The 9720-nt window shown below is 38.7% G+C and overlaps 1 protein-coding gene across 2 annotated transcripts; it reads right to left on the bottom strand.

Annotated features, from left to right (window-relative positions):
* Nucleotides 1–1813: 1813 nt before the first annotated feature.
* LOC116592438 (facilitator of iron transport 3-like) lies at nt 1814–5572 on the bottom strand. Of its 2 annotated transcripts, XM_032345641.1 has the most exons (5): nt 5446–5572; nt 4938–4973; nt 3234–3289; nt 3149–3203; nt 1814–2016 (listed from the first exon to the last, which is right to left on the bottom strand). In XM_032345641.1, the coding sequence occupies exons 1-5, from the start codon at nt 5501–5503 to the stop codon at nt 1979–1981; spliced, it is 243 nt and encodes an 80-aa protein (XP_032201532.1). In that variant the 5' UTR covers nt 5504–5572; the 3' UTR covers nt 1814–1978. The 2 variants fall into 2 exon arrangements, with proteins under 2 accessions (XP_032201532.1, XP_032201531.1); XM_032345640.1 differs by having other exon boundaries at nt 3149–3289.
* Nucleotides 5573–9720: the final 4148 nt, after the last annotated feature.

Here is a 9720-nt window from a genome sequence, read left to right as displayed (position 1 = left end):
TGACTACCTGGGGCCAACTCTAAGTAAATCTACTAACAGTTTTGACACAGGGTCTGATGAAATTCAGATAACTCTGATCACTTTGTGAGAAGAGACTAATATGGTTTCTACATAACAAGTATGATTTTGGCAAAACCAGAATAGTCCTAATAGTCTCTGACCTTGTTTATTAGCATTATCTGAAAACCCAGACAATGTGTTGGAAAATTTGAGCAATATCACTATAGCTCCAGCTGAGATAATTTTCATGAACTTTGCAGATGGGACTCAGCCTGGAATATTAGCTGGCAATTTCCACTACCCTCCAGGTGTTCTGTGGATACAAAAGGTTTCCTTCTTTGAATTTATTCCTCTGAGGAAAGACTGATCATAATATGTGCTAATTGGCCCCTAGTCGTCATTAACCCCAAACCTTGTCTAACTAAATTATGGCAACATGCTAATATACACATATTTCCCTGTAGATATTTAATAAACATACACTGAGATCTAGTATCTGAAAATTCATATTATACAAGGGTGACTCAAACTCTTATGGAAATGAAGGTGTTAACTAAGTCTTTTAAGGTATACCAATCCCTTTAGGCAGGTTGCACTTCCTACGTAGCCTTGATTCCATCGAGTCCAGATCAATCAGAACACAACCTACTCAATCTTCAATAATATCCTATACCTCTCATCCATTGGCAGACCAGAATTGTTTTTAACTAATAAAAAAGATTTAGTGGGACAAATCCAAAAATCAATCACTTCCTTATGAAAGCATAAACATGTTGCTTTTTATGAATTGTGTACTGCTGGTAAGAACTAAGGTAAGATTAAAGATTCCCATTGAGAAAGTGTGTAAAAACTGGACAGATGTCAGAAAGGATATCACACCACTACTCACTCATACACAATATCCATCTTATTATGAGGTCAGGTGTCTAAGCCCTCCAGCCAAAATCCACCAAGAACCCAAATGTAGCTCAGCAGATTGGTTTCATCATCACTGCAGTGGGGAAGAACATACACACAGTGAACTTTAAGGAGGTGTCCCAGCTTAAGGATTTTAGAAGACACTTACATAGAAATGGGGCTTGTGTTAGGTGATTTTGGGGGAAGTTAGGTTATTAGGGAAGCAGGCCTTGTCCTAGATTGGAAGCAGTCAGGAAGTATGAGTATGCTATAAATGAGGATCTTACGAAAAATTTCAAGAAGCAGAAGAGAATTGAATGAGGCAAAGCTGAGATAGGAATGAAGCAGCACCACTCACTAATTGGGAAAAAGGGTTCTGTGCTGTTGTGGTTTGGTACACTAGCATTGCTTCTGTCTGCATGAAACAACACTGGAAAGTGATCCTGCTCTTTTCCTCTTTCATCACAGAACTGCCTTTGATCTTCTGTGACTTTGTATGTATGCAATGGGAGAGCACCATTTCCTAGCCCTCAGCCCGACCAGCCCCTAACACCTCCAAAGACCAGCTGTGCCAGGCCCATTCCCAGAGGCAAGACTGCTCTCTTGCTTCTCACCTCTTAAGTCATTATAGAAAAAAGTATAATCGTGACTCAGTTAATAGTAGAGTTTGATGGTATCCAAAATAGACTTCATTGACTAGTAAATGTTGATTAGTGCATTCAAGTGAGAGAAAACTAGTCTCTAGTGATATGTCCAAGAAGTTTGTCTTATATTTAAAAACTGGGGACACGTGTACAAAATATAATTCACAATCACACAGGAAAGACTAGATAAAATTCAAAGCATCTGTCATTGGGAGTGACAGAATCATTGGACAACCACTCTCTAACCACTTAAAAATAAATGACTTTTGGTGTTGCTCAGTATTATTTTTTATTGGAAAACAGACAAAATGATTAGGGATAAGAAAGAGATGGTACACGTAGTAAGTAGTTGAATTAAATTAAATGAGGGGGCATTGTGGCTGAGCCCAGCAGGATCAAATGCAGAAGGCCCAGGCTAATTCCATTTTAGTAATATTTCATCCTATTATTTTCTTCAAAGAATTCCAGAGGCCTGCAGGACAATAAAATATATTGTCAATAGGGTTTCAAAAAAAGATGAAGAATGTGGCTTCTTTCTTGGAAATCTGCAAGGAGACTAACAAAAGTCAAATGGCACTAAATTCCATGGAGTCAAAGGAATATGACATGTTCATCCCCCCAAAAAACAGGTTCTACAACCTAGACAGGAGCCTAGGGAAGCTTGAAGTTTAGAGAGAACATGAAGTAAGCCAATATGCATTCATTTTCCTTCCACTAGAGCACAAAGCAACCAGTCTTCTTCTCAAAAGGTATTACTCCTTTCCCACCCACCCACATTGGCTGCCACTGCACATCCTTGACCAAGGTGAAAATCAATGGCCCCAATACGGAAGACTATAAGCCATATTTGAAAATGTTTCCTCAAGACTTTAAGTACAAATCCAATCTCTCCCATATGTTCAGGGGAAAGTCTTTCATTGTAAGTTTTCCATTTCTTCATCTTTACAGAGTTTATTTGGTAATGTCTCTGAGATTTAAATTACATTGATATGTGAACTATATACTGAAATGTCTGGCATATGTCCACACTCAAATTTTGTAACTGATGTTCCATGAGTGTTGAAGGACAGGAAAGACGAACCACAACTAGGAAAACTGTACTATCTTGAGCCTCAAAGAATGTTCAAATTCCCAGAAATATCCTAAATGATGCTCAGAAGCTTCTGCTTCAAAGAAGCATCATTTTAGAACTGTTGTCTATTTTTGGAAAAGTCTTTCAAAGAAACAGAAACTTTTTTGATGAAAAAGAAAAACACAAGCATAAACAGTAACCTGGTTCAAAGGAGAAACTTATTGTGGTCTTTTCAATGGTATTTCTACCAAGATGAATTCTCCCTATGAAATGCTAGTGTTTCAAGACCATGCAAGTAATAATAGTGGACAAGAGGTTGCAAACTCAGGCTTCTCTGAGATCTAGCTTACTTGATTTTTGAAATCAAAAGGAATTAGAGAATAATGAAAACAGAGTTTTCTCGGGGCTTCACCCTCCCACCCTCCCCAATACCCAACTCCTCCTCATAAGAGAGTTTACACTAACAATAGAATCCAAGAAACAGGAAATCCAGGAGGCCCATAAAGAAATCATTTAGATGAGTAGAACTTACCAAATTTAGTGGTGCTTTGAGCAGCACTGGTTGTGGAGCCAGGGGCTGCAGTGGTGGCAGCTGCAGTGGTGGCCGCAGCAGTGGTGGCCGCAGCAGTGGTGGCTGCAGCTGTGGTGGCTGCAGCAGTGGTGGCATCAGAGGCAGCTGAAGTTAGGAGGAAAATATACAACTGAAACACTTGTGCCCCAGGAAACAAAATTTATCCCACCTAAGTTTGGAGGTACATTCCCTGTTCTGAATTTATCTCTGCAAATGTCAATAATCCTGTCATACCCTTAGCCTGGCTACCCACTTTAGCCTCATTCTTCATATCCCTACCTTGTAGCACTGAAAGATTTGGGTTTCCCTACAAAGACTGTGACATTAAGAGAAGATACAAGGAAATACTTTTTCCCAGGGCTGAGCACAAAACACCAAATTCATACGTGTTCCAATTTTCAGGGATCGTGGTTCAGAGGCCACAAGAGAACCCTTAGTGGGCTGAATTTCTGGTGCCCTCCCATGGGCTAATTTGAACTCTTTAGTTTCCACTGCAGCATGAATGAATGTGAGTAGTGGGGTAGACTATACTAGAGAAGAAAAGAAAGAATAAGATCATGTATCTCACATTAGACCAATAGGATCTCCTTTCTTTGAAAGAAGCACAATCCCTTCCCTCAGGTTCCAGCCTGAAATGGGATTATATTTGTATGGTCTGTTGTTCAACTTAGACTCCATCTGTTAAAGAAATATCTAGGTGAGCCACATTAGACATAAGAGGATACATTAATGCTATTCTGGCAAGGATAAAGTAAGTAAATGTTCCATCAATCATCCCATGTTCATGGCAAGATTAATGGCCACTATCACTCTCTACATCTTACACCAGAGCTCCTAACAAATAGGCAAAATCAGACCCTACATTTCTAAGTTACATTTACCTCAACAAGGGGATAGATCATTCTCCATACCCACACTCTGGCCATGTTTTCTCAGTCCTCGTTCAAGAGAGAGGACAGTGTTTCCAAATGGCCCCACATGGGGCCATGTAAGACATATGGTTCAGTGTGTGAGATCTGACCACTGTTTATGCCCTTATGACCAAAAGACACAGGTCCCCAACTGTGGAGGACAAAAAGAGAACTCTCCCTCATGTATTCATGAGCACAACAACACACATGGCGTTGGACATATGGGACACTATGGGAGAAACCCAAGAAAGGGGTTTGGTCCACAATCTTGGGTTTCAGATCACAGAAGGAAAACACACTTCAGCCTGGAAATAAAGCATATACACCATTACAAAGAACAAAGCTTAAGGCCATCCTGCTACTTCAGCCCTACATTCTACAGTTTGCATTCCACATTCTCATGTGCTCTGATGCCCACATTTCTACATCATCTTCAGCATCTACATTCTCTTCCATCATCTTGAGATTTATTAATCCCTCTTTTCACACTAGCCATGTGTTCATCCCAGCAATTTATGGTAATCACCATAGTTAAAACGCTTTACATGCATCCCCCTGAATTCACAGACCACAAATTCAAACCACCTTACCTTGTCATTTCTGCTACAGGACAATGAATAATAATCCACAATTTATGTCAATCCATGCCAGAGAATTTATATTCTCTAATAATGTATAAGAAATCAACACATATTTCTATGTTCACAATGAACTTTAGAAGCAGCAGTGTGGCTTTCCCAGTCTTCTGCTTTGGAGTCTCTATACCCTGTCTCATATGGCAGCTTTGAGAATAAGATGGCTGGGAAAACACTCAAGAGAGGAAGGTACAAGCAAAGACTTACCAGTAGAGCTACCAGATGGAGCACTGGTTGTAGACTCTGAAAGAGAAAAAGAAAAAATAGGTGAAAGTTGAATACCAGTTTGGGGGTTAATAAGGGATGAGATAATATGGACAATATTGCAGGTTTTCACAATTGAACCTTGGGCTTTCCTACACATGTTGAGCACAAAAACACGCACAGATTATATGAAACCCACAAAACCCCACAAAAAACATAACACATTTCCATTGTGCTTTCCTGATACCAACTTCAAATGACTTTATTAAATATATTGTCCTAAACTAATGTTGAAGTTGCAATCTGAGTTTAAAACTGAGCAAAGACCTGAATGAATTGTCAAAGCCTAAGAGTCCTCTCTATCTTGAGTGGTCAGGCAAAATGGGAATGGAACAGGGTAGTGGAATAGAGGGGGCCAGCATTCTAAGCCCCTCCAAACCCACATCCACACAGAATTTATATCATGATATCCCCTTGCCCCACCTTATTTAAGGTAAGTATCTTTACTTACGGCCTGAGACCAGGAAGGTGGAAACTGCCACCAGTACCAGCATCGCCAAGACCTTCATCCTGGTGAAAAGATTAGCAGGGAGCACAGAGAAGAAAGTGTCAGAGCTCAGGAGGATGTAGGACTCTGACTCCAGCAGGCCACATCCAGAGATTATATAGGCAAAGGGCACCAATCAGGAGTTGCCAGATCAGAATCTGGGCCAGTTAATTTTAAGAAATGTTGGTATTCAGAGAAACCACTGGAGAGTCAACAGCACAAAGTCACTTTGGAAAGATCACAACTTCAGTCCCTTGATTCTGACACAGGTTTCAGGTCAAGAGTTTTCCATTTGAACATTTGCCAGAAAACAACTTTGTTTCCAGGCTTCCTCTCACCTTGTAGGACAGAGTGGCACCATGATTACCTCCTCTGCTGACAAGCAGGAGGAGTCAGATACCAAGCCTTGCAGGATTGCTGAAACCTGCAATGCTCCTTTCATACACATTAGATGTTGGACACCTACATCTTTCTTAGCCCAGGTTTCCCGAAAGCAGAATCATCAGGGAATGGCAGCTTCTTTCAGAACTATCCACCTAGGTCAGGCTGTACCTTCCTCCAGCAATGGCCTCCCTCACGTACATGTAGGTAGTGTCATCTGACATTCATACACAGTGAGCCCACACTGATAGGCTCTCTACGAATTTAATCACTTCTTGTGGAAAAATTCACAAAGAGAAAGAAGATAGAAAATGAAACAAACATTTGTTAATTAAGACAGGCATTGAATCAATACATTCATGTAATAAATATTTATTGACTGCTATACTTTAGAGAAATGGCAATGAATAAAACACATAAAAATGCTATATGACACATACAATTGTGGGAATTCACCCACTGAAAGTAAACAGAAAGGAAGAAAGGGATAGAGAGAAGGGAAGACAGGGAAGGGAAACTGTGTAGTTTGTAAAATGATGAGGCCTAATAAATAATAATACAAGAAAGAAGGAGAGTATCACTGCAGACAGAAAGTAAGGTTACAATCTTAGAGAAGGTATTCAAAAAAAAAGAAGTATGGGAAATGTATATCAGAACAAAGCCTTAAAGATGCTGAGGAACCAATCCTGTTATATCTCAGGAAAGTGTGTTCCCAGAAACGGAAAAAGTAGGTGGAAGTCCCTTACTCCTTCACGCCTGTCTTTAGGTGCTGAGTAGGGCCCAACACTGCACCACGGCTTGTCAAACTACTTGCTCTTATTTGTCACAAACCCCAGGCTAAGTAAACGTAACAATGATATTAACTCCAGATTCACATCACAACCAAGTGTGGGAACCATCCAGGTCTCCAATGAAAGGTACTGGACATGTCTTGAAAGACTTGGAAAGGATGAGAAATCACCACCATCTAAATGTTCCTTTACAGTTAAATGGCTCTAACACTTAAACAGTTGTTTCTGTTCCTACAGAGAATGCCTTTTAGTAACATACCCTCAATGGAAGAATCTCTGTCCTATGGAACATCATTCAACAACTACTTCCTCTTTTGATTGAAATATACTTGATATTTAACACTGTGTAAATTTAAAGTACACTACACATTAATTTGATAGATTTGTATGATTGCCATTGGAGCATTAAGTACCACCTCTATCATGTTACATAATGATCATTTCCTTTTATAGGTTGGAATAATTAAGTTCTACTCTCCTAGCAAGTTTGAGGATTAACACAAAATATTATCTATATAGTGCCTATCACTATATTGTGCATTAGATCTCTAGGGCTTACAAATCATCAGGGTAATCCAGGTCAAAATCACACTGAGATATCACCCTCGCACCTTTTAAAATGACTGTAATGAACAAAACAAAAGATAAAAAGCGTTGGCAAGCTTGTGCAGAAAAGAAAATCACAGTATACTGATGGCAGGAATGTAAATTGGTGCACCCACTATGGAAAAAAATATGAAAGTTCCACAAAAAATGACAAATTGATCTACTATGTGTACCAGCAATCCACCTTCTCAGAATATACCCAAAGGAAATGAAAACTTGATTTTGAAGATACATCTGCCCTCCCATGTTTATTGCAGCATTATTCAAATAGCTAAGATAATGGAAACAACCACATGTCCATCAGTGGGTAAATGGATAAGAAAGAGGGGTGTGTGTGTGTGTGTGTGTGTGTGTGTGTGTGTACATATATACATATACATGTATGTATATACATAATATATAATTTAGCCATGAGGAAGAAGGACAGTTGCCACTGCCTACAAGGATAGACCCTGAGCACATTGTGCTAAGTGAGATAAGTCAGAGAAACACAACTGTTGCAAGGTATCACTTATACATGGATTCTAAAAAAAACCAAACTCATAAAAACAGATGTTAGAACTGTTGTTACCTTGGATGGGGTGGGGAGTGACAGGACAGATGTTATTTAAAGGTACAAACTTACAATAATGAGTGAAAGAAAAACCCAGAGAGCTCTTCCTTCTTTTGAGTGAGTATCTGAAGCACAAGAGCCTCTCTGCTTGCCAAGACATACTGGGGGTCCTCATCAAATAGATCAGAAAATACAGTGAAAATCATTGAGAAGGTGCTCTGCACTCCGAGAAAAGGGGATGTCCTGGTCTTAGGTAACTTCACTTCTGCCATTAGGCACCTACTTCAAACTATGGCGGAGAGTTAGTACTCAAAAAAAAAAAAAAATCAAAACAAAACATATTCCGAAGAATAAGAAACAGAAACTCCCCTTTCCAAAAACTTAGTATTTTCATAATTTTCATTTTAATAATTAAAATAGAAGTATGTGTGAGAAGTAGAAGTAAAACTCATCATATCTTCCAATACATTAAGATAACTGCCATTATTACTTTGGTAATGACACATCTCCTAAACCTTTAAATGTGTATGTGATCACATGCTTCTCCGTGCCTAGAATTCCATTCTATCACTGTTCCCACCACCAAAAAACATATGTTAAATGAGTTTGTCCATGTGCAAATGTGTGTCTCTACAACGTGTGTCTCTACAAACATATGTCTGTATTTGCTTGTGTCTTACAAAATGGTTTTTAAAAATGGCATTTTATTCCAGACCATTCTCTCTTTGTTGTACATTCAACTCTACTTCCTAGAAACCCAAGTCAGTCACTGCACATCTACAGCATCCTTCTCACTGGCTTTCCTATATCATCATTTACTCTCCCTGTTGATGGGAATCCAGGTCATTTCTAGTGCTTTGGTGCTACTAGTCATGAAGTCATTCATATCCTTTGGACTGTGTCCATACATACAAAAGTTGCTATACATCTCCAGAGGGTTTTTTAATAAAATCATATGTACCATTTAAATTGGATAGATATATTTAAATTATTTCCCCAGATGTTATATATTTGTTTTTATTTTACATATAAATACATTTATATCTTATTTATATTATATTTATATTTATTATTTATATAATATTTCCCAATATTAAAAACTAATATTGACAAAGAGAATATAGGAGCATGTTTTTCCTACCCTCTCTCACAGCACTGTTATCCAGATTTAACTCTGTGTATCTGATATGTCAGAAGCAATATTTGTCTTGCTAATTTGCATTTCCTAATTATAGCACACTTGAGCATACTGATCTATTTGTTCTCCATTTTAGCTTTCACTCTCAGGTTTTGCCCAATAACATATGTTAACCTCTCTGTATTCAGTTCATATCACTTAAGGCTTATGCCAGATGAGTAATATTACCATTTTCATCTTTCCTAAAATCACAAGTTTTCCAATAAACAGTAATAATAAATAATAAACATATGTTTATTTTATTCACAATACACTTCTTTTAGATGTTTTATTCAAGAATTGCTTTCATATTTATTATAGTTTTTATTTTAAACAACTTGAGAAACGTAATGGAGTCATCTTAAATCACCAACACATTAATGCTCCTGCACACAGAGTCAGAGCTCTCTAATCCCTGATTTTTCCAATGATCATGAGGTTGGCCCTGGTCCCCACTGCCACTCTATTTGGAGCATATTTGGAAGGGAAACTAGCTTTGAGACCAAACCAGAAAAGCAGTTTCACCTGAAGACAGGTTCTAGAGTAAAGCATCAAGGTCAATCCAAAACCAGACCCATCTCTTCCACTGCTCAGAGGTAGAAGCCTCTGCAGCTATCCTGGGCTGCCATGGACAAGGACACACAACTGAATCTCCACAAAACAAGGGTTAACAAGACACAGACTGATGAGGGTTGAAGAGACGTCCTAGGGCAATGGGAGTTCCAGTAGGA

The sequence above is a fragment of the Mustela erminea genome, chromosome 6, assembly GCF_009829155.1.
Source record: "Mustela erminea isolate mMusErm1 chromosome 6, mMusErm1.Pri, whole genome shotgun sequence".
NCBI lineage: Eukaryota > Metazoa > Chordata > Mammalia > Carnivora > Mustelidae > Mustela > Mustela erminea.
This window is presented reverse-complemented; position numbering and strand designations above follow the sequence as displayed.

Bases quoted from the DNA above. Each gene is read 5' to 3' on its own strand.
- LOC116592438 (XM_032345640.1), bottom strand. From the start codon at position 5,503: ATGAAGGTCTTGGCGATGCTGGTACTGGTGGCAGTTTCCACCTTCCTG. The intron at 4,974-5,445 runs GTAAGTAAAGAT...TTTCTCTTTCAG, and splicing joins CACCTTCCTGGTCTCAGGCC to AGTCTACAACCAGTGCTCCA. The intron at 3,290-4,937 runs GTAAGTCTTTGC...TCCTAACTTCAG, and splicing joins TCCATCTGGTAGCTCTACTG to CTGCCTCTGATGCCACCACT.